This window comes from Salvelinus alpinus, chromosome 2, assembly GCF_045679555.1.
Source record: "Salvelinus alpinus chromosome 2, SLU_Salpinus.1, whole genome shotgun sequence".
Lineage (NCBI taxonomy): Eukaryota > Metazoa > Chordata > Actinopteri > Salmoniformes > Salmonidae > Salvelinus > Salvelinus alpinus.
Window position 1 is genome coordinate 50,622,741 of NC_092087.1, and position 27,168 is coordinate 50,649,908.

A 27,168-nucleotide genomic window follows, 5' to 3' on the forward strand; every position below is an offset into this window, starting at 1 on the left:
GATAGTGATTCCTCTTTATTACACCATATTTTTTTTGTATGTAATCGACATGTGTTTCATTGTTCACTTTCAAAGTAATACAAAAGAGTAAGAACTATACTACAAAGTATGCATGCAAGCTTCCTAACTGCTACAATAACAATACCAGTATGTTGAAGGATATTTGGAGATATGAATGGGGGGGGGGGTATATGATATAGGAAACAAGATAACAAAATAAATATTTTTGATGTTATAATTTTCATTGTGAAAATGCATGACAATACAAGATACAGCAAGCCATAGCTCACTAGAGCTGGGCGATATGGACCAAAAAAAATCCATATCACGATAAATTGCCTGAATTGATGCAATAACGATAAAATCGCACGGCAAGTTTATAACGATGTGCACCACCGTTTTTAAAAATGATCGTTTAGTACTACTTCTAGTTTGATGGTTGTAACCATCAATTGTCCCATTAACAATCACCCATATTAGCAAACGTATTTAATTTCAAACGTCACATTTCTCTAGTATAGGCTACTTATCTTAATGAACGATATCAGCTAAATGCATGCGATAAGCGATCGGTGTGGTCAGTGTTGATCATTTTCAGTTTATCGTCCCAGCTCTACAGCTCACTATATACAAAAACCCACCAACGAGTTCTACAAAATAAAATGAAGTTTCACTTCTAAATCTGTCAGGTTATCAACTCCAAAGTAGGTTATTTAACAGTTCCATATCGGAATGAATCCATCATTTTATTTCTTTGTACACAGCAGTTTAGTAGACGGTGCCTCTTTAGATAGTAAATTCCTCTGAAAGTCTTTTTACAAACGTAGCAGGTATGTTGCTGCTGCTTGGAGTGACTCTGGATGAGCTTTAGTAGGGCAGATGCTTCAGATCGACGCAGTTTCCACTTGGAGCTCTCAGAAAATCTGCTCTCCTGCTTGGGCGTTTTGTGGCGGTGAGTGTTCAGGTATTCCAACCACTTGTTCCTGTGATTTCTTTCATGCTTCTTGAGGTTGTCCGCCCGGTGGAATACTTTGTAACACATTGAGCATGAGAAGGGTCTTTCAGTGGAATGTGTGTGCTGGTGGCGCTTCAGATGATCCGCCCGACCGAAGCTTAGGCCACATGCCTCACATTGGAACACCTTGCCAGCCTTAGTGTGAGCGTGATACCTATGTCTCCTGAGAGCGTTACGGTCCTTGAAACTTGTCCCACAAGCTTTACAAAGAAAATGTCTTGATATGATGTGCATTTTACCGAGGTGGGTGTTAAGGTCCTCCTTCCGCCCGAATGTATCCCCACAACAATGACAAAGGTGAGGTTTCTCGTTGGTGTGCAGGCTCTCATGCCGCCTCAGGTGCTCTCGCCTCTTGAACTTCGTACCGCAATTTGAACAGACATGAGGAGTTTTATTTGAATGGATCATTCTGTGTTTTCCCAGATTTTTCACTGTACTAAACGTCTTGCCGCACCGGTGGCATGTATAACCGCCTGGTTCTGGATGAGCAACTTCACGATGCAACATCAGTTCCTCTTCCTGTTCAAACCGCTTCCCACACTGCTGGCAGGCGTGGTTTCTCACCTGATGAGTCTTTTCATGTGTACGCAACTCTCCCGGATCCCTGAATTTAACACCACAATCGGAACAGACAAAGGAACTGCCAGAATGAGAATAGCTGTGGCGCTTCAGGTGATCCTTTCGGCCAAAGTGTTGGCCACATTCCTCACAGTGGTACACCTTGGATGCTTTCCTGCGGTCTTTGCGATCCTTTAAACACTTCCCGCAAAATGTAAACGAAACGCGATATATGAAATATTCCCCACAATTCTTGCAAATGAATTGTCTCGATCCATCTTCCTCCGTCTCTCCTACACTGTTAAAGTCTATTTCAGGTTCCTCCTGACTTGTTGACTGATTGTCAACCCTTCGTGTCTGCAAGCCTTTCAAGGTGTCTTTAATGATATTGCCAACCGCTTTAAGGATTTTGCGGTACTGGTCCGGGTGTATGTCCCTGGCATGATTCTCAAACTCCAGTCCACTGGTGAGCTGTAGGACACAGAGTTGACAATAGAAAACATCCCCATCTTGGCTCACCCTACCTGCCTCTATGAAAGACTTTACATGCTTACGCAGGTGGAAACACTTATGCTTTTGGAAAAGATCTGCCTTTTCAAAATGGCGGTCACATTCACAGCACGTTAAAGCATTTGTGTTTTTATGCAAGTTATTTTTCAGATGATAAATGTTCTGGTGCTTGGTGCGAGTTGTTTGCTTGTTGAATGCTCTACCACAAACCGGACATCTAATATTTTCTTTCGCTTCTGGTCCGTGCTTCTGTTTAGGAGGCACTCCTTCACTTTTGCCCTGTGCCCAAGCATGTCTTTTCTGGTGTTTTTGGTAAGATTTGAAAAACTTAAAAATCTTCCCACAATCCAGACAAGGAAATGGAGGAGAACGTTTAGTATCAGGCGTTTGCTGTACTGCAGAAGATATTAAAAGACATGCATCCTGATCATTCTGATCCTTAGTATCTTCGCTGTTCTTCCTGTTTTTCTTGTTGGCCCTTACATGAGTTTCTGTGGCATCTGTCCTATTGCCTTCAAGACGTATAATAATCTTGGAAGTTGAAAGTTTCCTCTGTTTTTTTTGGCTTCTTTTGGTTATCGTGATCCTGTGAGTCTTCTCGTGCTTTATGAAAGAAGTTACGTATTTGAACTCCTTACCACAGTGCTTGCAGGTGTGAAGGCCTTTCATTTTCTTATTGACACTTAGGCCAACTGCTTTGATCGACTTACCCTTTCTTCTTCCTCTCGTTCTTGGTACAACGTGAGTGTCCTGGTGCTTTGTAAATGAAGTTAGGTATTTAAACTCCTTCCCACAAGTCTTGCAGGTGTACAGGGCTTTGATATGAGTTTCCTCATGTTTTCGGAATGAAGTTAGATATTTGAACACCTTCCCACAGGTCATGCAGGTGTGCAGGGGAGAGACACCTTCTGTTTCCATTGACTTGGCCTTCTGTCTTCCTCTCTCACTTGCTACATCACATATTGAGTGAGAGCTTATCAAGTGCTGCTCCAGCTCCGGTTCGCTAGTGAAGGAGGCTTCGCAGGCATCACAGGGAAAGAACTGGAGTTCCACATTTGCAAAACCTTTACAAAAGACAGAAGCAACAAGGACAACGTTTAAATGCTTTTGACCTAGTATGTATTTCTATAACAGTTAATAACCCAGTTAATCGCAAGTTAGCCTAACCCACAACCCAATAGCCTTGCCGTCTTCTCTTACCATGCCCATCATCATCCTCATGAAAGTCAGCATTCATCTCCATGTCCAGGCTGCCATAGATACTTTCTGGTAGGTTGCTGTCCTTTACCTCGAGAACAAGCAAGTCTGGAGAGACGTCTGAGATCTCCAAGGTCATGATCTCACCATTGGCATATCCAGATAGTGAGCTAGGAGGGTCCTCCTTCTCCAAATCAATGGACTCCATGTTATCGTCTTATCCTGAGCGCACATACACACACACACAAAATAATTCTACAAACAACTATCTCTTTAAAGATGTTAGATAACGCAGAATGCAAGTGTTCGGGACCTCAAATTGCCTGGTACTCGGACTCCTTGCTCCAGCCAAACGCTACGCCTCCATAACACCTAGAGTGTAAATGCGCAAAATGGTACTCCGCATCATCTGGATGTGTGTGCAACAAAAGTTCAACATTCACCTTCTGCTACCGTTTCTGTAAAGCCGTCTACGCATACTTTTGATAAATCCAACTTGTATGCACCACACAGAATAAACTGCAACTGCAACTTAGCATTCCATTGGAAATTAATGTACTTCTGGTGTACCAAAACACAATGAAGCTGAACGCCACGATCACACCAACAGCAATTTTCGTTTTGGTACATGGTGCATATGTTGGATTTATCGAACGTATACATCAAATTGTATGCGTAGACGGCTTGACAGAAAAGGTAGCGTTGAACTTTTGTTGCGCACACATATCCAGTTGATGCTGCATACCATTTAGCGCAATGACAGTGTATCGCCTCGATCATACCGACAGTGTTATTGTGCAAAATGGTACGCAGCATCATCTGGATATGTGTTCAGCAAAAGTTCAACGTTCACCTTCTACTACCATGTCTGTCAAGCCGTAAACGCATACAATTTGATGTATACGTTCGAATGTACTTGTGGTAGCTAGTTAACGAACGACAGAGCAGCGGGAAATATTGTAGTGTGTGTCGTCCGGCTAGATCTCAAATGTTATCATGGCCAAATGAACTACATTATTTGGTTTGACTTAACTTACATGTTATTTGTATTGTTATCTAGGTTAACTAGCTGTGGCTAAACTTCGCGGATGTTGGCTTTAAAAAAAACGAACCATTGTTTCAGTTTTCAATCCAACTAGACTACTTTCAAGGTGAGTAACTATCTATTAAAATACCAAACTTCCGCAGAGAGCCTGAGCGCACGATAGCTAATAAATTCACTAATTTACCCGATACAAACCTAAAACAACATCGAGTCACTCCGTTTGCTATCTGCAGTAGCTACCCCGCCATGTTGTCGTGCAGCCCACAAATGTGTTCGATTAGAAACAACAGTGTAATTGCTGGACTTGATCGATATAAAATAACATTCTCATCAATAGATCTCGTAGATGTCATTGTTAATAATTAACTGTTACTCAGCTATATTAATTTGAAATCTTTTTTAAATGTACCTTGATTTGATTTGGAACGAAAAAAATGCAGAATAATAATTCCTTTTCGGAATTATTTATTCGAAACACACTTTATATATCTGCTTCTGCAAACAGCAGAATCTTCGGGACACGTTTGTCTACAATGTGCGTTTTTGATATTGTACTATATTTCGTTTACTTTAGGCATATGGGATTACTGTTTCATTATTATTTTATTACACATTTCATGAATCAAGTCATGTGAATACATGTTCAAATGATCAGAACGTAATCATATTTTGGTATACACTACCGGGCAAAAGTTTTAGAACACCTACTCATTCAATGGTTTTTCTTTATTTATATTATTTTCCACATTGTAGACACATGGAATCATATAGTAACCAAAAAAAGTGTTAAACAAATCAAATTAATTTTATATTTGAGATTCTTCAAATAGCCACATTTACATTTACATTTAAGTCATTTAGCAGAAGCCACCATTTGCCACCATTTGCCTTAATGCCAAGAGTGTGCAAAGCAGTCATCCTCTCAACCAGCTTCACCTGGAATGCTTTCCCAACAGTCTTGAAGGAGTTTCCATACATGCTGAGCACTTGTTGGCTGCTTTTCCTCTCACTCTGCGGTCCGACTCAGCCATCTCTATTTGGTTGAGGTCGGGGGATTGTGGAGGCCAGGTCATCTGATGCAGCACTCTATCACTCTCCTTCTTGGCAACATAGCCCTTACAAAGCCTTGAGGTGTGTTGGGTCATTGTTCTGCTGAAAAACAAATAATAGCGGGACTAAGCCCAAACCAGATGGAATGGCGTATCACTGCAGAATGCTGTGGTAGCCATGCTGGTTTAGTGTGCCTTAAATTCGAAATAAATCACAGACAATGTCACCAGCAAAGCACCCCCACACCATAACACCTCCTCCTGCATGCTTCACGGTGGGAAATACACATGCGGAGATCATCCGTTCACCAACACCGCATCTCACAAAGATACGGCAGTTGGAACCAAATATCTCCAATTTGGACTCCAGACCAAAGGACAAATTTCCACCGGTCTAATGTCCATTGCTCGTGTTTCTTGGTCCAAGCAAGTCTCTTCTTATTATTGGTGTCCTTTAGTAGAGGTTTCTTTGCAGCAATTTGACCATGAAGGCCTGATTCACACAGTCTCCTCTGAAAAGTTGATGTTACTTGAACTTGTAAAGCATTTATTTGGGATGCAATTTCTGAGGCTGGTAACTCTAATGAACTTATCCTCTGCAACAGAGGTATCTCTGGGTCTTCCATTCCTGTGGTTGTCCTCATGATTGCCAGTTTCATCATAGTGCTTGATAGTTTTTGCGACTGCACGTGAAGAAACTGTCAAAATTCTTGAAATGTTCCATATTGACTGATCTTCATGTCTTAAAGTAATGATGGACTGTCGTTTCTCTTTGCTTATTTGAGCAGTTCTTGCCATAATATGGACTTGGTCTTTTACAAAATAGGGCTATCTTCTGTATACCACCCCTACCTTGTCACAACACAACTGATTGGCTCAAACGCATTAAGGAAAGAAATTCCACAAATTAACTTTTAAGAAGGGACACCTGTTAATTGCAATGTATTCCAGGTGACTACCTCATTAAGCTGGTTGAGAGAAAGCCATGAGTGTGCAAACCTGTCATCAAGGCAAATGGTGGCTGCTTTGAAGAATCCAAAATATATTTAGATTTCTTAAAAAAAAACTGGGGTTCATAAGTTTTGATGTCTTCACTATTATTCTACAATGTAGAACATAGTAAAAAATAAAGAAAAACCCTTAAATTAGTAGGTGTTCTAAAACTTTTGACCGGTAGTGTATACTGTATATATATTGCCTGGACCAATATACAGTTGAAGTCGGAAGTTCACATGCACCTTAGCCAAATACATTTAAACTCAGTTTTTCACAATTCCTGACATTTAATCATAGTAACAATTTTACATTTAAGTCATTTAGCAGACGCTCTTATCCAGAGCGACTTACAAATTGGTGCATTCACCTTATGATATCCAGTGGAACAACCACTTTACAATAGTGCATCTAACTCTTTTAAGGGGGGGGGGGTTAGAAGGATTACTTTATCCTATCCTAGGTATTCCTTAGAGGTGGGGTTTCAGGTGTCTCCGGAAGGTGGTGATTGACTCCGCTGACCTGGCGTCGTGAGGGAGTTTGTTCCACCATTGGGGTGCCAGAGCAGCGAACAGTTTTGACTGGGCTGAGCGGGAACTGTACTTCCTCAGAGGTAGGGAGGCGAGCAGGCCAGAGGTGGATGAACGCAGTGCCCTTGTTTGGGTGTAGGGCCTGATCAGAGCCTGAAGGTACGGAGGTGCCGTTCCCCTCACAGCTCCGTAGGCAAGCACCATGGTCTTGTAGCGGATGCGAGCTTCAACTGGAAGCCAGTGGAGAGAGCGGAGGAGCGGGGTGACGTGAGAGAACTTGGGAAGGTTGAACACCAGACGGGCTGCGGCGTTCTGGATGAGTTGTAGGGGTTTAATGGCACAGGCAGGGAGCCCAGCCAACAGCGAGTTGCAGTAATCCAGACGGGAGATGACAAGTGCCTGGATTAGGACCTGCGCCGCTTCCTGTGTGAGGCAGGGTCGTACTCTGCGAATGTTGTAGAGCATGAACCTACAGGAACGGGTCACCGCCTTGATGTTAGTTGAGAACGACAGGGTGTTGTCCAGGATCACGCCAAGGTTCTTAGCACTCTGGGAGGAGGACACAATGGAGTTGTCAACCGTGATGGCGAGATCATGGAACGGGCAGTCCTTCCCCGGGAGGAAGAGCAGCTCTGTCTTGCCGAGGTTCAGCTTGAGGTGGTGATCCGTCATCCACACTGATATGTCTGCCAGACATGCAGAGATGCGATTCGCCACCTGGTTATCAGAAGGGGGAAAGGAGAAGATTAATTGTGTGTCGTCTGCATAGCAATGATAGGAGAGACCATGTGAGGATATGACAGAGCCAAGTGACTTGGTGTATAGCGAGAATAGGAGAGGGCCTAGAACAGAGCCCTGGGGGACACCAGTGGTGAGAGCACGTGGTGCAGAGACAGATTCTCGCCACACCACCTGGTAGGAGCGACCTGTCAGGTAGGACGCAATCCAAGCGTGGGCCGCGCCGGAGATGCCCAGCTCGGAGAGGGTGGAGAGGAGGATCTGATGGGTCACAGTATCAAAGGCAGCCGATAGGTCTAGAAGGATGAGAGCAGAGGAGAGAGTTAGCTTTAGCAGTGCGGAGCGCCTCCGTGACACAGAGAAGAGCAGTCTCAGTTGAATGACTAGTCTTGAAACCTGACTGATTTGGATCAAGAAGGTCATTCTGAGAGAGATAGCAGGAGAGCTGGCCAAGGACGGCACGTTCAAGAGTTTTGGAGAGAAAAGAAAGAAGGGATACTGGTCTGTAGTTGTTGACATCGGAGGGATCGAGTGTAGGTTTTTTCAGAAGGGGTGCAACTCTCGCTCTCTTGAAGACGGAAGGGACGTAGCCAGCGGTCAAGGATGAGTTGATGAGCGAGGTGAGGTAAGGGAGAAGGTCTCCGGAAATGGTCTGGAGAAGAGAGGAGGGGATAGGGTCAAGCGGGCAGGTTGTTGGGCGGCCGGCCGTCACAAGACGCGAGATTTCATCTGGAGAGAGAGGGGAGAAAGAGGTCAAAGCACAGGGTAGGGCAGTGTGAGCAGAACCAGCGGTGTCGTTTGACTTAGCAAACGAGGATCGGATGTCGTCGACCTTCTTTTCAAAATGGTTGACGAAGTCATCCGCAGAGAGGGAGGAGGGGGGGGAGGGGGAGGAGGATTCAGGAGGGAGGAGAAGGTGGCAAAGAGCTTCCTAGGGTTAGAGGCAGATGCTTGGAATTTAGAGTGGTAGAAAGTGGCTTTAGCAGCAGAGACAGAAGAGGAGAATGTAGAGAGGAGGGAGTGAAAGGATGCCAGGTCCGCAGGGAGGCGAGTTTTCCTCCATTTCCGCTCGGCTGCCCGGAGCCCGGTTCTGTGAGCTCGCAATGAGTCGTCGAGCCACCGGGTTCCGGGTTCCACTCCTATCAGCTAAAAACAAGAAGAATCGACTCCAGTGGGCACGCAATCACCAACACTGGACAATTGAGGAGTGGAAAAACATTGCCTGGTCCGACGAATCACGGTTCCTGTTGCGTCATGCTGATGGCAGAGTCAGTCCCACTAGCCTCCTCTGATAGCCAGTTAGAATCATGGGTTCTCATTGAATTCCACAGATGCTTGTTCACACTTTTTATAGTGCTTTATCAGTTGGTTTCTCTTCTCCTCTCTCGCTCTCCCTTTTTCTCTAAATCCTTCCCTTCCTCCCTCCAGGATTTGGGAACTCTCCAGACTCGGATGCTCTGAAGACGGATCAGCACCGGGTGGACCTCCTAGGGAGGTTTATGGAGGCGCTGGGCGTCCGGACAACAGTGCTGCTGAGCCCATCTATGACCGGCCATTGCTCCATCCCCTTCCTCACGAAACACGGTGCCCAGCTCCACGGCTTCATCCCCGTAGGAGCCCGCAACTACACCCCTCAGCAGTACCAGGGCATCCAGGCGAGAACTGTAATGCTGGATGCCTGGGTGGGTGATATAGGAGCTTTACAGGCCTGAGAGTGGGTCCATTACAACTCAATGAGTATCTGGGATTCTAAGTTTTTCACTTGCAAAAATGGCATAAAGTGAACCAATACAAAAATAAACCTCAATAATGCAAAGAATTGGAGTAAATTGTGGGAGGAACTAGATAAGCTATTTTGGGGCTTGAGACCCAGCCAGCTTCCAGTGTGATGCTACTAGTAGTAGCAGCAGAAGCAGCATGAAAATGCTGTAGGAAAGATGGCAATGATGAAGCATAAATACATAGTTGTATTTGATTGACTTTGTAATGGTTAGGCTACATAGTCGCTCTTAACCAGTTAGAATCTGACATAATGGTCTTGGGCACAGAGAAATGCACCAATAACAACAACAGGATATTGTCGTCTTGGATTAGTGCAAGTCCTTGATTGGTTTAAGATTATCTTTGGCTGGGTTTACTACGCTCAATCACAGTCTGAGTTTGTGTGTTTTAACTCTATTCAGAATGAAATTGATATACAGAGCACCTCTGTCAGTAATTAAGATTTGATATTTTTCTGCTAAGGATATGCAGGTTTTGTTTACATGTGTAAAAAATAAAAAATAAAAAAATAAAAAAAAGTTATACAATGGAGTCCAAAATTATTGGATCCCTTGATCAAGATAAGCAAAAAAGACTGTATGAAATAAATACAAATACTGAGCTATATTGTATGCAGACAAACAATTAAAACTGATATTTTATACAATTGCTCAGAGAAAGTGATTTTGTTTAACACATAATAAAATAAAATCTTTAAAAAAAGATAGTGGTCAAAATGATTGGATCTCCTGTTTTCAATACTCCCACACCCTCCCCTTGCGAGAATAACTCTAGCTGATTTGCTGCTTTTCAGACAATTGAGAAATCAATGCACATCCTCAACCAATAAAGCGAAATCTATCTCAGATTCTGCTGGTGACATCATTTCAAAGATCTACCACCATATTTTGCAGTCGGAATGACGAGGTATTTTCCGGTGGATTGAATTGAAGAGGGCAGTCCATAACCGCAGACAAATGATATCAAGGATCTGGAAAGATTCTGTATGGAAGAATGGTCTAAGATCCCTCTCCATATGTTCTCCAATCATAAAACATTTTAGAAAAAGGCTCGGTGTCGTTATTCTCGCAAGGGAGGGTGCTGGAGTATTGAAAACGGGATCAAATAACTTTGACCCCTATCTTTTTAAAAATGTATTTTGTATTACTTGTTAAACAAAATCTATATCTTCGCAACTGTATTAGTATAAAATATTATAATATAAAACATGTTTTTACACACAATATAGCTCAGTATTTGTATTTATTTTATAGTATTTTTTTGCTCATCTGTTTCAAGGGATCCAATCATTTTGCACCCCACTGTATAACTGACCTGTTTATGTTGTGCATCCATGCAAAATGACCACTAGGTTGCAGAATGAAGCTACGAGTATCTGTAATGCATTGGCACAATGACAGTCTGTTTTTATCTGTTGAGAACAGCACGCCCTCTTTGTTTTATGATATTGATGTGTCAATTAAATCTCTCTTTTTTTACTCTAGTCTAAGAAGTACTACTGTTCATAAATGTACATCAAAACAGTAATGCAAGGTTGTAAAATTCGGTTGGATGATTCCCGGATTTCCTACTTATTCCATCCTGATTCCAGGAATCTTCCAACTGGGATTTCGGGAAAATGTTGGGAAGGTTACCTGCATTTTTCAGCCCTCCACTAATATATTGTATTGTGATCCCTGCTTTCTTCTATTTCCCTATGCAGACTCATACTCTGTGTTTGGAGCACTGGACACCAACCTGGGGGCCCAGTCCCACAAGAACCTCATGCAGCTCATACACCACTCAGTCCTGAAAATGGATGGGTGCACGCCCTGCCTGCTACATGGATAAACCTTGGGAGTTCCACCAATCACTGTTAGACTTTCTCAGCAAACTGGAGTGAGTGGAGAAGAACCATTGTGGGAAAGAAGAGCAATACAGGGTTGTGTTTGCATGGAAGCGGAGGAGTGTTATGCAATTCAGATACAAGGAAAGTAGTCCTCTGGGATAATAGGGCAAAGGTTGCTTTGATATGATAAATTACCCCCCTAGTCACCCCGGTGGAGTTGCTTCCATTACGATGCTTTTGTTAACATCCTGTTCAATAGAAAGCAACTCTAAAATAAGTTTGCTCTTTAAAGGCAAGGAGAACCCTTGCATAGGTTTGAGTTGAGCTTCTAGTACAGTATATGCACATTCAAAGTATTTATTGTCCTACAGGCACCATTATTGGTTCCATGATAAAAATCAGTTGACATGATGATAAAGAGGCTAAAAGAGAGCTAGGGAGATAGTCCCAGGGTCGTATTCATAAGTGCACACCATAGCAAAATGTTTTGCAACAGAAAACTAAAACTAGCGTGGGTCCCGTGTGATCATTCCAATTAAGGTGCTTTATCTACTAAATCTGTGGAAAGCTGTTACAACCAGAAAAGTATACTCCGTTCCATTTTTTTGTTATGACAACGACCACTACTTATTTTAATAATGACCTTGTACATAATAGGTGATTTTGTTTTTCATTGGATAACAAATAAAAGCCTCAAAAGTTAATTGGCTTAAACAATCATGTCCTCTATTTGAGTTGTGTTGTTATTGTGCTAAATGTCCTTTAATAGGACTTCAGAAAACAGTTATGTATTTGGTAATTGTTAGTTTACAAAACATACACGTCGGGAGCAAATATACAAGTAGCCTGTTTTGGTACTGATGCCGACGATGAGAACAATCGATGGAGATCGATTGCACATCCCTTGTACTGAATGTTACAAGTCAGCTGCCAAGACAGTCAGAACGAATGTGTGCGCTTGAGCATTTAGGCCTATATTATTATAATTGTTTTCTTTCTTTGAATTAGTTAATTCTATTAATTTAAATCTTTTGATTATTCATATCTTAATTGTTTATATTTTTTATAAATAGATTCGGCTCTACTGATATGCGAGCCGGCTCGTTCGCGAACGACCCATCACTACAAGTAAACAGTGACAGTGAACTTTCATTCGGGGAGGTAGTCAGTCGTGATATATCAAGGTAAGGGTCTCATGAAATCGTCTGCTACTCTGTGTGACGTTTACATACGCTGTCTTTTTTGCTTAATACAGTACTGTTAGCTAGTTAACTAATGTATTATTTAGCTAGCTAACTAATGTATTGTTTAGCTAGCTAACGTCAGCTAGCTAATCCTTGGCTTGGGAGGCATTTTGCTAGCTAAGCAGGTTTCCACTGCTAGTCATGTGAATGTGGCTGCACTGTGTTTCGCATAGCATGCACAATGTCCCCATGCTGAAGTTCACTAAAATATATTGGTTGATTTGCAAAATGGCTTGTTGAAAAGGTAATCGCTACATATGGGCTGCTCTCACTGATACACACACGGATGTGTACCTGTAGCCTACATCACTCAGAGCCTGCTTCCTCTCTCCCTGCTTAAGACAGAGTTACTATGTTGCCTGATAAGGATGGATCAGGTGGTTGTGGTGGAGGCCAGGCCACATCGGGAGAAGACCCCTCAGTGAACCTGTTTAGAGAGTACCTCTGCCTCAGGACTGTCCACCCAGAGCCTGACTATGGTAAGTTATGGATCTGTGTTTAAGCTATACCGTGGCTGTAAATCTTCTACGATAATGTCTGCATCCTAAATTGGACATTTTCTCAATATAGTGCACTACTTCTCACCATATAGTAGGGAATAGAGTGCCATTTGGGAGACAATGTCATACTGTGTGGACAAGGTTTTGTGTACCACCACCACACAGTATCATACGTCTAACCAAAAAGCATAGACCAGATTGAGCCGCTCTCCATTATTTACAGTGCATTCGTTAAGTATTCAGACCCGGTCACTTTTTCCACTTTGTTACGTTACAGCCTTATTCTAAAATTAAATGGTTTCTCCCCCTCAATCGACACACAATAGCCCATAATGACAAAGCAAAAACAGGTTTTTAAAAACCAAAAAGCCACTACCATGAATACCGGAGTTGTGGAGTGCTGCAGATATGGTTCAGTTTGGCCGGGCGGCCAGCTCTAGGAAGAGTCTTGGTGGTTCCAGACTTCTTCCAATTAAGAATGTCCATGTTCTTGGAGCTCTTCAATGCTGCAGACAATTGTTGGTACGCTTCCCCAGATGTGTCTCGGAGCTCTACGGACAATTCCTTCGACCTCATGGTTCTTGCTCTGACATGGTCTGTGAACTGTGGGACCTTATCTAGACAGGTGTGTGCCTTTCCAAATCATATCCAATCAATTGAATTTACCACAGGTGGACCCCAATCAAGTTGTAGAAACATCTCAAGGATGATCAATGGAAACAGGATGCACCTGAGCTCAATTTCCAGTCTCCTAGCAAAGGGTCTGAACTTATGTAAATAAGGTATCTGTTTTTTATTTTTATTAAACTTGATAATTTCTATAAACCTGTTTTCGCTTTTTCATTATGGGGTATTATGTGTAGATTTACTTTTTATTCAATCAATTTTAGAATAAGGCTTTAACATAACAAAATGTGGAAAAAGTCAAGGGGTCAGAATTTTTTATTTCACCTTTATTTAACCAGGTAGACTAGTTGAGAACAAGTTCTCATTTACAACTGTGACCTGGCCAAGATAAAGCAAAGCAGTGCGACACAAACAAAGACACAGTTACACATGGAATAAACAAACATACAGTCAATAATACAATAGAAAAAGTTGATATACAGTGTGTGCAAATGAGGTAGGATAAGGGAGGTGAAGGCAATAAATAGGCTATAGTGGCAAAATAATTACAATATAGAAATAAACACTGGAGTGATAGATGTGCAGAAGAGGATTGTGCAAGTAGAGATACTGGGGTGCAAAGGAGCTAAATAAAATAAATAACAGTATGGGGAAGAGGTAGTTGGATGGGCTATTTACAGATGGGCTATGTGCAGTGAACTGTGAATAATTTACAAATGCACTGTAGCTACCATAAATAATTGATCTACTGTACAATCCATTCTTCAACCCTTACCACTGGACTATATAACGCTGAAAGGAAAAAATCTGACTGAAGGCCAGCAATTGGCTAATTATTACCTACAATGGTGTAAGGTCCACTTCTTCTCGGTGGAAGACATTTGAATTTATGCACGTCTTTAACTTTAGGCTGAGATCTAAATGGCACCCTATTCCCTATATAGCAGACTAATTTTGTCCAGGGTCCATAGGTCACTGTTGGGACTAATACTAGGGTGTCAGGAAGACCTGTGTTTCTTTTCTCTCTGTCAGTGTTGTACTAAATGTCCTATGAGTATGTTCTAGCCGGGGTTGGGAAGATGACGTTCTAAATGTAATCCTTTACAGTTACTAGTTGCCCCAAATTGTTATCAGTAGCGTAACCTTTGGATTACCCAAACTCAGTAAAGTAATCTGATTACTTTCCCCTTAAAGCTGCAATGTGTAACTTTTTGGGAATGTGTCTGTTAAGGCGTTAGCATGCTTCAGTTCAACTGGCGCCTAACCGAAGGAGTGTGCTCGCGTTCTCCCTTAAAAGACATTCGCTTGAAAAATGTGAAATGAGCGGCAATAGTACTGTTTGTCCGTTAGACGCCGTAGCCAGTATACTTCCTCAAAATAGTCCGAATTAATCTAACTAAAGAAATCTTAGTCGTGCAATTTGACATCTAACTAAAATGTTTGTAGTGTTTTTATATCAGAAAACGTGCACGAAAACGAAACAGACTTTTTTTCTTTTTTTTCTTCTTGAAGAATCCCTACTGTTGACCAATCACTGACAAAGGGGCGAAGACTTCGGCCCCGAACTTCGGTTTGCCTCCAAAAAAAAACGTGTGCCCAAACAACCTAAGCGCTCTCCGAAAACTAACAAAAACGTCACAAAATGTCATATGCATGCACTCCACCGGACTGTTAATAAATAAAAGCCCCACTCGTGATCTTCTTAAATTAAACTTGTTTTTGACAGTATGATGTGGAGCACAATACCACAGAGGAGTTTAGAAAGGAGGAACCCTCAGATTCTTATTCCATAGGCTGGTATCTGCACCGTGCAGCTATTGCAAGAGTGTATTTTTCACTGGCTGTCCACTGGTTCTAAAAACAATGATTGATAGGCACCTTAAACTTCTTCATATCAACCATTATTGGGTGAAAGTACACATACGTTTGTGAACAGCCATCCACAACAATCACGGCGCAAATAGCTAAATGAGAGGGCAGCAGTTTGATTCATATCATTGTGCTCTGTAGATGTCAATAAGTGATATCCGTATTGCCCATAGGCTACAACACTGCTGTCGTCCTTACCTCCAAGCGTTTATTAAAATTGTATGTACATTCTTTGGATGTCGACAGCAGTCGCACTGTTGGAAGACATGGCTTGGACTGTTGCCTATTCCTGCTCTTTTCCCAAGACCATTGGATTTGGTGTGCAATCATAGTGGTCTCTGATTTGTGGTCAGACTCGCTCAGGCGGAAAACAAACTTAAACTTGCGCCTTTTTTCAATGTTGATTTGTAAGTCATTGAAGAAAAAAGGTGTCATAAAGATCTTTTTCGCAAACATAATTTGTGAACTTAATAGGAATCCTAGAAGTAATTCTCTAGTTTTTCAAAAGTATATGTAATCTGATTACAATATTATTGCTGGTAATTTAACAGATTAGTTAGTTTTTTTGTAATCTGTTACTCCCCAACTGTGGTTATAGCAGTAAACCTTATGTTATTTCGGTGTCTGTGTTGTCTGTGACTATTAGCCTAACTCCAGTCTTTGCCACAAAAAATATTGAGTTTAGAGACCCCTTGATTGAACTCAAACTGGAAAGGTAATGGTTACAGATAGTCAGTCTTTAATAGTGGGAAAACAAAATCTAAGTAATTATTAAAACAGGAGAGAGTGTGTGTGTTTTATAACCGCGGAAGTTAATTTAAAACCGGCTACATTCAGACCAACACATATTCTACTCATTACTGTACCTATGTGTTGTGGTTTTCTGTATGAGACTACTATAAACCTAGTCATGGTGTAACAGTCTTGGCCCTTGGGTTGTGTTTATCTTTTTACAGATGCTGCTCTGAGGTTCCTGGATAGAATAGCAGAGGAGCTTGGGCTGCCCATGAAGAAAATTGAGGTTTGTGTGGTTGGGTACATGTTTTTGACATTCAACTCTTTACACACTAGACCTCATGTCAACTCCTCTCTCTGTCCTCCTCACACCTGTCTGTAGGTCTGCCCCGGTAGAGTTGTGTCTATCATGACCTGGCAGGGGACCAACCCTGCTCTGAAGTCCATTCTGCTCAACTCCCACACTGACGTTGTGCCTGTTTACCAGGTAAAGACCTGGGCCTGTATTTGTAAAGCATATCAGAGTAGTACTGATCTAGGATCAGTCTCGCATGGACAGGGGGGACCTGATCTTAGATTAGCACTCCAACTCTGAGATGCCCCTGGAACCCCACTGTCTTCTTTACCACTAGTACGAGGGGAAAAGCAGGGAAAGGAACTCATCCTATGAATCTGTCTCATTCCAGGAACACTGGAAGTATGATGCGTTTGCTGCTGTGAAAGATGCAGAGGGCAACATCTACGCTCGAGGAACACAGGACATGAAGTGTGTCACCATACAGTGAGTGTGATGTCATAACCACCCTGTTGGGATATTTTATCCTAACACAACTGGTCAAAACTCTCATTTAAATAAAGGAAGTTATGCAACATCTCAAGCTAGAGAAAATACGCTACTCCGTTATGCGATCTGCAATTACATTTTATAATATCTGACAACCTTTACAATCCTTTGTAGAAGACATGGTCCCAGCTAATTTCACAACTCTATAAACCAAGCCAAATTATTTTTACTTTTTTAACTTTTTGATTTGTATTTTTTGTATTTTGTACTTTTTGATTATATTACTCATTGTATATCATGTCTGGTTTTGGGGTGGGGCGCTGTTAGAGCATTGGGGGGTTGGAGTGGGTTTGATTTCGTATGGGACTGTGTGTGTTCTGCCCTTTACCTGTTTTGCATGTTTTATCGGTATAATCATAATGGGGGGGGGGGGGGGGGAATTAGGAAAGTTACCAGAATTTTGCAACTGTAATCCAATTTTGATGTTACCAGTGTCCTTCACATCTCCCAGTTTTTGTTTGACTCATAACCAACAAGGCTACTGCTCGACATCTCTCATAGGTATATCCAGGCCATCAGAAGACTTAAAGCAGAGGGAAGGAAGTTTATGCGCACCATCCACCTAATGTTTGTGCCAGGTAGGATGAGCAGTCATTGGCTAAGACTGGCTTCTCAGAATGTAATACTGTGACAACACTCTAATAATGTAGTAATTCCATGGGTGTGACCCAAAAGGCATCCTATTCCTTATATAGTTCTCTACTTTTGACCAGAGCCCTATAGGCCTTGATCAAATGTAATCCACTATATAGGGAAGAGGGTGCCATTTGAAACTCAGCCCCAGTCATTTGACAAGGGTATAGACATTTTTAAAAGCACTTTTGACAACTTCTGTACATAAATGTGATTGCTTGAGATAAGCTTTATTACTCTTTGCTCTGGATTTGACACTTTGAATGTCTTAGATGAGGAGGTCGGAGGTCACAAAGGAATGGAGACGTTTGTGAAGCTCCCAGAGTTTGAGAAATTAAACATTGGCTTTGCACTTGACGAAGGTAAATTAACAAAAAAAACTAAATGTACCACTTATTAACACCCAACTATAACCGAAGCCTGCATCCCAAACGGCACCCTATTCTCTTTATAGTGCAGTACTTTTGACCAGGCTTCATAGGGCTCTAGTGAAAAGTAGTGCACTATATATACAATGCATTCGGAAAGTATTCAGATCCCTTAACTTTTTCCACATTTTGTTACGTTACAGCCTTATTCTAAAATTGATAAAATATTTGTTTTCTTATCAATCTACAGACAATACCCCATAATGACGAAGCAAAAACAGGTTTTTAATCAATTTTGCTAATTTATAAACAGAAATACCTTATTTATGTAAGTAGTCAGACCCTTTGCTATGAGACTCTAAATTGAGCTCCGGTGCATCCTGTTTCCATTGATCATCCTTCAGATGATTATACAACTTGATTGGAGTCCACCTGTGGTAAATTCAATTGATTGGATATGATTTGGAAATGCACACACCTGTCTATATAAGGTCCCACAGTTGACCGTGCATGTCAGAGCAAAAACCAAGCCATGAGGTCGAAGGAATTGTCCGTAGAGCTCCGCGACAGGATTGTTTCGAGGCACAGATCTGGGGAAGGGTACTAAAAAATGTCTGCAGCATTCCAGGTTGCCAAGAACAGTGGCCTCCCTCATTCTTAAATGGAAGAAGTTCGGAACCACCAAGACTCTTCCTAGAGCTGGCCCCCTGGGCAAACTGAGCTATCGGGGAAGAAGGGCCTTGGTCAGGGAGGTGACCAAGAGCCCGATAGTCACTCTGACAGAGCTCCAGAGTTCCTCTGTGGAGATGGGAGAACCTTCCAGAAGGATAACCATTTCTGCAGCACTCTACCAATCAGGCCTTTTATGGTAGAGTGCCAGACAGAAGCCAATTCTCAGTAAAAGGCACATGACAACCCGCTTGGAGTTTGCCAAAAGGCACCTAAAGGACTCAGACCATGAGAAACAAGATTCTCTGGTCTGATGAAACCAAGATTGAACTCTTTGGCCTGAATGTCAAGTCTGGAGGAAACCTGGCACCATCCCTACGGTGAAGCATGGTGGTGGCAGCATCATGCTGTGGGGATGTTTTTCGGAGGCAGGGACTGGGAGACTAGTTAGAATTGAGGGGAAGATTAACGGAGGAAAGTACAGAGAGATCCTTGATGAAAACCTGCGCCAGGGCGCTTAAAGCCTCAGACTGGGTTGAAGGTTCACTTTCCAACAGGACAACAACCCTAAGCACAGAGCCAAGACAATGCATGAGTGGCTTCGGGACAAGTCTCAATGTCCTTGAGTGACACAGCCTGAGCCTGGACTTGAACTCGATTGAACATCTCTGGGAGACCAGAAAATAGCTGTGCAGCGACGCTCCCCATCCAACCTGACAGAGCCGGAGATGATCTGTGCCAAGCTTGTAGCGTCATACTGTATGTGCAAAAATGTCTAAACCAGGTTTTGCTTTATCGTCATGGGGTATTGTGTGTAGATTAACGAGAGAAAAAAACAACAATTTTTTTGTTGTAATGGCTGTAATGTAACAAAATGTGGAGAAAGTCAAGGGGCCTGAATACTTTCCGAATGCACTGTAAGGAATAGGGTGCCCCTTGGGATTTATTCGGACTATCCAGCACTGAAACAAACACTTCTTTAGGCCCTATACTTCCCTTCTGTCACCTGATGTCTGGATGTGTTTTTTTGTTTTTTTTAGGTCTTGCCAACCCTGGGGAAGCCTTCACTGTCTTCTATGGCGAGAGGAATCCCTGGTGTAAGTATCAGCCCTGAGTATTCGAGAATCTGGCCCTAGCTGTAACAATGACGGAGGATCAAATACACACGCACACCCAGCAGTACACACAAGAAATGTCTCCTCTCACGCTGGCCTCAGGATCACAGACAGACTATGTCAATTAGTCTTTCCTCGATACCTGTCTCCTCGCCTCCTCCAACCTGGACTCTGGGGTAGTAAATGAAAATCCTGGACACTCAAATAAACAATTATATGTTGCGTATGGTATGTATACTGAACAAAAATATAAACACAACATGCAACAATTTCAAATATTTTACTAGGTTACAGGTCATATAAGGAAATCTGTCAATTTAAAATGAATAAATTAGGCACTAATCTATAGATTTCACATGACTGGGCAGGGGGCAGCCATGGGAGGGTGTATGCCCACCTACTTGCAGCCAGGCCCACCCACTGTTGAGCCAGCTCCAGCCAATCAGCGAGTTTCTTTTTTCCCCACAAAAGGGCTTTATTACAGACAGAAATACTCCTCAAAACTCCCCCCACACCCCTTAGACGATCCCGCAGGAGAAGAAGCCAAATGTGGAGGTCCTGGGTTGGCGTGGTTACACGTGGTCTGCGGTTGTGAAGCCGGTTGGACGTACTGCCAAATTCTCTAAAACAACGTTGGTGGCAGCTTATGGTAGAGAAATTAACATTTAATTATTTGGCAACAGCTCTGGTGGACATTCCTGCAGTCAGCTTGCCAATTGCATGCTCCCTCAAATTCACATTTTAGAGGCCTTTTATTGTCCCCAGCACAAGGTGCACCTGTGTTTTTCTCCATGATGTTTAATCTGCTTCTTCATATGCTATACCTGTCAGGTGGATGGATTATCTTGGCAAAGGTAAATAATTAAAAAAACACATTTTTCAGCTCATGAAACATGGGACTAACACTTTACATGTTATGTTTATAATTTTGTTCAGTGTATTTATTTGTGGATGTCCATCATCCATTTTGTATGATGTTAGTAATTACAATTTGTATAATATGTTACAACTTGCAATTTGTACAAAATGTTACGAATTCCAATTTGTTGTGGCTAACGCTAGCTAGGTTTGGGTTAGGTTAAAGTGGTTATGGGAAGGGTTAGCTAAGTAGATGCAATGCAGCTAGTAAGTATCTAGTAATTAGCTAAAATGCTAAAGCTGTCTGTGATGCGATTCGAACACGCAACCATTGGGTTGCTGCTAGACCTTTGCCTTTTACCAACCACTCTAATTTTGTTTTTGCCTTTTTAAAGGGGCAATATGCAGTAGCTACATCCTGTTTTGGCCTTAAATTAAGTGGCAGGGAGGAGTTTTGTTATTGTTTCAACTACTGATTGCTGCTTTAACATTTTAGTCATTTATCAGATGCGCTTCACAGGAGGTTGGTGGCATGTTAATTGGGGAGGATGGGCTCGTGGTAATGGTAGGACTGTAATAAGTGGAATGGTATCAAATACATCAAACACATGGTTTCCTTGTTTGCCATTCCATTTACTCCGTTCCGGACATTATTATGAGCCGTCCTCGCCACAGCAGCCTCCAATGATGCTCTTATCCACGTTAGGTTATATGTAACCATATTAATTTGAGTGTCCCAGATTTTCGTTTACTGTGTTAAGTCTAGTCTGAGATCAGTCTGCCGTCTCAAATGGATTGGAGAAGGTCCAAGGGTCCTCCAGTCAGACCTTTCCACCAATGTGTTCTGAGAGAGGATGTTATTTTTTTTATTTTTTTTTAAATTGAGAAAGAGCCTGTGTGTCTGCTTCCCCTCAGGGATAACGGTCCACTGCCCAGGCAGTCCTGGCCACGGCTCCAGGTTTGTGGAGAACACGGCTGCAGAGAAACTGGTAAGACTTCCTTTATTCACAGCTAGAGGGACTTTGAGTGTGTCACAAATAGCACATTTTTTCCTGTGGTCCCTGGTCAAAAGTATGGGCACTATATAGGGAATAGGCGGCAGGTAGCCTAGCGGTTAAGAGCGTTGGGCCGGTAACCGAAAGGTTGCTGGTTTGAATCCTAGAGCTGATTAGGTGAAACATCTGTTAATGTGCCCTTGAGCAATGCACTTAACCCTATTTGCTTTTGTAAGTCATTCTGGATAAAAGCGTCTGCTAAATTACTAAAATGTAGGTCACCATTTTGGACACAGCCCTTGTCCCCACACACACTATAGTTCACTTGGCCAAAGACAGCAGAAAAGGGTGCTGATTCTGATCACTTGGAGGACGATGTCAATGACCTCACCTGCTTATGTCTGTCTCCCTTCCTCAGCGCAGTATTATTAACTCCTTCCTGGACTTCAGGGAGAAGGAGAAACACAGGTCAGTAAGGCAGGAAGAGGGATGAGTTCAGTCACTAGAGGGAGCCATAACTACTTAACAGGAATGTGATTTTAGTGTTGTGTGTGTGTTGCAGGTTGAACACCAGCGAGTGTTTCACTCTTGGTGATGTCACCACTGTCAACATGACCATGGTGAAAGGAGGCGTGGCCTACAACGTCATCCCTGCCGAGATGGACGTCAGCTTTGACTTGAGAATACCACCCACGGTCAATTTGCAGGTGTGTGTGTGTGCCTTTGTCTATGTGTGTGCCTTGTGTGTTAGGGAGGGACATTTTAAATTATCAATGTTGTGGAAGCTATTCTGAATATATATAGTTTACCAAGTTACCAACCACTTCACACTGGGAGAAGATAAGCTACACGAAAAGTAGTTCACTACATCCAAACTACTGCTTCATAAATGATCATATCTAACTCTTAAATGTCATAGACTACAATTGGAGTCAAATGTTAACATCATGTGTAATTTAGCCTATGAAGCACAAAAACTGTTTCAAATGAGAATTGGGTCTGATCCTGAAAAAGTGTGGAAATATTTGCATACTTCACCTATATTCTTACCTTTCTTGCAAAAATGTAATTAACTAATGAAAACCCTAATGAACAAAAATATAAACGCAACATGTAAAGTGTTGGTTTCATGTTTCAACTAAAAGATCCCTGAAATTTTCCATATGCACAAAAAGCTTATTTCTCTAAGATGTTGTGCATAAATTTGTTTACATCCCTGTTAGTGAGCATTTCTCCTTTGCCAAGATAATCCATCCACCTGACAGGTATGGCATATCAAGAAGCTGATTAAACAGCATGATCATTACACAGGTGCAACTTGTGCTGGAGACAATAAAAGGCCACTCTAAAATGTGCAGTTTTGTCACACAACACAATGCCGCAGATGCCTTAAGTTGAGGGAGCATGCAGTTGGCATCCTGATTTCAGGAATGTCCACCAGAGCTGTTGCCAGAGAATTGAATGTCCATTTCTCTACCATAAGCCGCCTCCAATGTTTTAGAGAATTTTGGCAGTATGTCCAAACGGCCTCACAACCACGTGTAACAAAGCCAGCCCAAGATCTCCACATCCGGCTTCTTCACCTGTGGGATCATCTGAGACATCCACCCGGACGGCTGATGAAACTGAGGAGTATTTCTTTCTGTAATACAACTCATTCTGATTGGCTGGCCCTCCAGTGGGTGGGCCTGACTCACAAGCCACCCATGGCTGCGCCCCTGCCCAGTCATGTGAAATCCATAGATTAGGGCCTAATGAATTTATTTAAATTGACTGATTTCCTTATATAAACTGTAACTCAGTAAAATCTTTGAAATTATTGCATGTTGCGGTTATGTTTTTGTTCAGTATAGTACAGCTACCGCCAAGCTACTGCAAAATGTAGATAAATTGTTACTTGAATTATATGTCGTTCACGACTTACCAACACTGGAATTTATTTCACTATTCGAATAATATCCTGATAAAAGAAAGACAATTCTAAAAAAATAAAAATAAATTGCTCTACTCTCTTGACCAATCCGAATGAAGCAAAATTCCACAACAGCAGACAGTGCGCGGTTGTTTTTATATCGGTCGTCTTTGATTAACAGTAGCCTAGGCTAACAGCAACACGGTGAAAGTCTGATGCTCCCCATCATACAACGAATTCTGTTTCCCAAAAAGTTTTCTGGTGAGTGTTGCATCTATCTGTATCAGGTCTTGTGGACCCTCCATTGGTACTAGGCTAATCGCTATTTGAAGTGGGGGAAATGGCATACCATTGTCAGGGCTGACTTGAGGTCTAAATGATGTTAAGAGGGAAAATGAGCTTGAAAATAAAACAATCACTTTGTGCATCCTCAGAACTGTAGGCTACTTACATTGCGCAACTGTAAATGTGCTATGTACTGTCAAAGCCACGTGACGTCTGAATCCGCAGTAGCCAAGTGCGCCGTAAATAAACACTACATTCTTAAGTTTGTTTCATTTAAATTAAGCATTTCAAATGTCATGGTATATCTGTGTGTGTAACAATGTAACATGGACAATTTTTTATTTAGAAAACCTTTCAATTGTTAAAATAGGCCTAAAAGAAATTATCCAAAAACGATTACTCTGTGTTCGAGTACTAGCTAACGTCCATTTGGCTATCCGGATATTCTGTGTCCATCCCTACTGCGCGTGGGTTGTTATTATACGTAGTTCAGCGCAATGTTATCTTCACCATTTCAACTATTTTATTCCATTGTTAGGAGTTCGAGGAGCAGATTAAGAAGTGGTGTAAGGAGGCAGGAGAGGGCATCACGTATGAGTTTGCTCAGGTCAGTACAATAAAATGCAAATCTCCATACACGCACTTGTATATGAGCATGGAGACAACTGATCACAGATCAGTAGAGTATGCTTTAAAGTGTTCTCATTTGGGTCATATTCAGTAGATACGAAATTGAAGTAAACTGACCCAAAGGGGGTGGGACTCCCTGAACTTTCCAATAAGAAACGCTTGTTTTGTTAAGTGTTTTGCTACGGTGTACATTAATGAAAACGACCCAGTTGTAAGATGTTCTGTGTCCTCCACAGAAACACATGAACCAGAATTTGACATCCACAGATGAGAGCGACCCCTGGTGGAACGCCTTCAGCACAACCTGCAAAGCCATGTGAGGACACACACTAACACACACACACTCACACACACACACTCAGTAAAGGCGAGCTTAATCTGAATTTCTCTCGCCCCAGGAACATGACTTTGGAAAAGGAGATCTTCCCTGCAGCCACGGACAGTCGCTTCATCAGAGCGGTGAGTTAGAGCAGTGGCACATGGGTAATGTAGTGTGTAAACCATAGGATTGGCCGATTTTTATACCGGGTGATTTGGAAATACCGACGGTATGATTTTCAATACTGCTCTTTGGGGGGGGGGGGACCCCGCATCCCGGGGGCTACGCCACTGCTTATAACTATATAAGTTAAGTATAGCTAAGAAATCTAAGATGTGTCAAATAAATGATATCCAGCTCAGGGCTCCAGCTATGCATTTGACTTGCTAGGTGTCAAAATCAAGCTTCTTGGTTACAGCAATCCCCTCCTAGATAAAGATCCCTGTTGCCTGAATTGTTTTGTGCATAGATTTTTTTTTTTTTGTATTATTTTAATAATGCCCCTTGTGTGCACTTCTGGTAATACCGTATACCTTGGTATGGTACAGAAACGGTATGAAAATCAGGATACCACCCAACCCTAGTACACCATAACATCTTACTTTTAGAACTGCGTGTCTTTTTATGCGTTTATGACCTCAGGACAGAACATGTTTTGTTTTTGTAGAAGCTGTGTCCAAATGTGTTGTTCATTTTACATGATCATTAGGAGAAGAAATGCATCATAAGTGCCACAAGCCAGAAATCTCTGTGGAGACAAACCGCAGTGCTTTGAATGAGCTAAATGCGGTTCTCCCTTTTTAAATGCATCCCTCTTGAGACTGATACAATATTTGGTAAAATGGTAGAGCGAGGGCCCTTACTGGGTAAAATGTATGTTTTCAAAGTTATTTAATGTCGATTTTATTCATTGAGGCAAAAAATGTGTCAGTGTGTCGGATATTAGTGACAATGGTTTCTTTACAAAAAGTAGGATCTCTCAAAATCATGTTTGTCCTGCTGTAGGTGGGCCTCCCTGCCATCGGCTTCTCCCCAATGAACCGGACACCCATCCTGCTGCACGACCACAACGAATATCTGAACGAGCAGGTCTTCCTCAAAGGCATTCAGGTGTACGAGAAGCTAGTGCCAGCATTAGCAAATGTGCCCGCTCTGCCTTGCGACGTCTAGAGCAGCCATTCTTAACTGGTGGGTGATGCAAATTTGATTACATTTTGGTTAAGTTTTTTTTTTTTGTCACTCGAATATTGGGTGACGACTGAGGCAACCCAGTTAAATGTGGGTCCCGAAACCAAACCAGTTGAGAACTGCTAGTTTAGAGGTCAAAGGTCAATACCTTGGCTACTTCACATCCTGTGTCTCTGAACCTCCCCTTGGCACGTGTAGGTCTGCTCTGACACCTCTCACAGATAAACAAATCTTGAATAATCCAGATGGTTTTGAATAATCCAAAAGGCAGCGCCAAAGAATGAGATGAGATTACTTCATACAGATTTAATTTAAAATAGTCAAATTTAGCACTTCACATTTGTCTCTGCCTTTTGTGTGCATAACATCTATTTTATTTTCAGACCGTACATAGCAACTCAGGACAACATTATACCATTGCATTACTCATTACACGTTGTAACAGCCTTGTAACAACATTGTACTTAAGATAATGTGTTTCATGCGTCAGTGTATTATTTTCTTTTTTTGAAAATGAATTTATGTGCCTGCTATTTGATAGAGCTGATTTGAATAAAGATATCACTTTATTAAACTGTTGTGTTATGTGATTATCGAGTGTTCATGTTTTCTGCCCAGGGACTGCAGATAGGAAAGAGCAGTGTAGCTAAATCTGTTCAGACAAATAAAAAAACAGAGTTGGTATCATGCACACCACACAGCTCAAAACACTAAGACAGAAATATCTTACAACATGAGCCTAAGATATTTTAGTAAACAGAATAAATGAAGCAGAGGAACTGAGGAGTAACTGTGTTGTAGCCAGGTGGAGGCTGTCAGCACCATAATAAGCACCATAATGTGTTTATCTCGGGTATGAACCAGCAGTAACAACATTGCTGCTACTCAGACTCACAATGACAGTAATGGGGAAGATTTGAAATGTGATCCTCATTGAGTTACAATTATATTTTTTCAGTAGAAGCTTCAACATTCTTTAGAATAATATAAGTTGGTTTGAATTTCTATTTATAGTGCCTCCCAGTGCCCCCGTGAGTGTTAACTATCCAGTTCTGCCTTTTTGTATTCTAAGGTCATGTTAATTATATTTTGGTTTGGGCAATTATTATTATAATTTTTTTTACAAATGTCA

The 27,168-nt window shown here is 41.9% G+C and overlaps 2 protein-coding genes across 7 annotated transcripts; one reads left to right on the forward strand and one right to left on the reverse strand.

Annotated features, from left to right (window-relative positions):
* Positions 1-4,660, reverse strand: LOC139542966 (zinc finger protein 11-like). Of its 4 annotated transcripts, none has more exons than XM_071349000.1 (3): positions 4,521-4,660; positions 3,284-3,502; positions 1-3,147 (listed from the first exon to the last, which is right to left on the reverse strand). In XM_071349000.1, the coding sequence occupies exons 2-3, from the start codon at positions 3,486-3,488 to the stop codon at positions 710-712; spliced, it is 2,643 nt and encodes an 880-aa protein (XP_071205101.1). In that variant the 5' UTR covers positions 3,489-3,502; positions 4,521-4,660; the 3' UTR covers positions 1-709. The 4 variants fall into 4 exon arrangements, with proteins under 4 accessions (XP_071205101.1, XP_071205109.1, XP_071205118.1 ...); XM_071349008.1 differs by having other exon boundaries at positions 3,594-4,592; XM_071349017.1 differs by having other exon boundaries at positions 4,510-4,580.
* Positions 4,661-12,118: 7,458 nt separating this feature from the next.
* LOC139543014 (aminoacylase-1-like) lies at positions 12,119-26,610 on the forward strand. 3 transcript variants are annotated; one of them, XM_071349118.1, is made up of 16 exons: positions 12,119-12,195; positions 12,319-12,429; positions 12,831-12,968; positions 16,442-16,506; positions 16,603-16,707; positions 16,907-17,001; positions 17,566-17,642; positions 17,970-18,059; positions 19,775-19,831; positions 21,623-21,696; positions 22,121-22,170; positions 22,265-22,409; positions 24,438-24,506; positions 24,766-24,845; positions 24,928-24,988; positions 25,854-26,610. In XM_071349118.1, the coding sequence occupies exons 3-16, from the start codon at positions 12,842-12,844 to the stop codon at positions 26,016-26,018; spliced, it is 1,260 nt and encodes a 419-aa protein (XP_071205219.1). In that variant the 5' UTR covers positions 12,119-12,195; positions 12,319-12,429; positions 12,831-12,841; the 3' UTR covers positions 26,019-26,610. The 3 variants fall into 3 exon arrangements, with proteins under 3 accessions (XP_071205219.1, XP_071205213.1, XP_071205204.1); XM_071349112.1 differs by having other exon boundaries at positions 12,159-12,429; XM_071349103.1 differs by having other exon boundaries at positions 12,159-12,429; positions 12,835-12,968.
* The last annotated feature ends 558 nt before the right edge of the window (positions 26,611-27,168 follow it).

Bases quoted from the DNA above. Each gene is read 5' to 3' on its own strand.
- LOC139542966 (XM_071349000.1), bottom strand. From the start codon at position 3,488: ATGGAGTCCATTGATTTGGAGAAGGAGGACCCTCCTAGCTCACTATCT. The intron at 3,148-3,283 runs GTAAGAGAAGAC...TCTTTTGTAAAG, and splicing joins TGAGGATGATGATGGGCATG to GTTTTGCAAATGTGGAACTC.
- LOC139543014 (XM_071349103.1), top strand. From the start codon at position 12,335: ATGCGAGCCGGCTCGTTCGCGAACGACCCATCACTACAAGTAAACAGT. The intron at 17,002-17,565 runs GTGAGTGTGATG...CATCTCTCATAG, and splicing joins ATGAAGTGTGTCACCATACA to GTATATCCAGGCCATCAGAA. The intron at 21,697-22,120 runs GTAAGACTTCCT...TCCCTTCCTCAG, and splicing joins ACACGGCTGCAGAGAAACTG to CGCAGTATTATTAACTCCTT.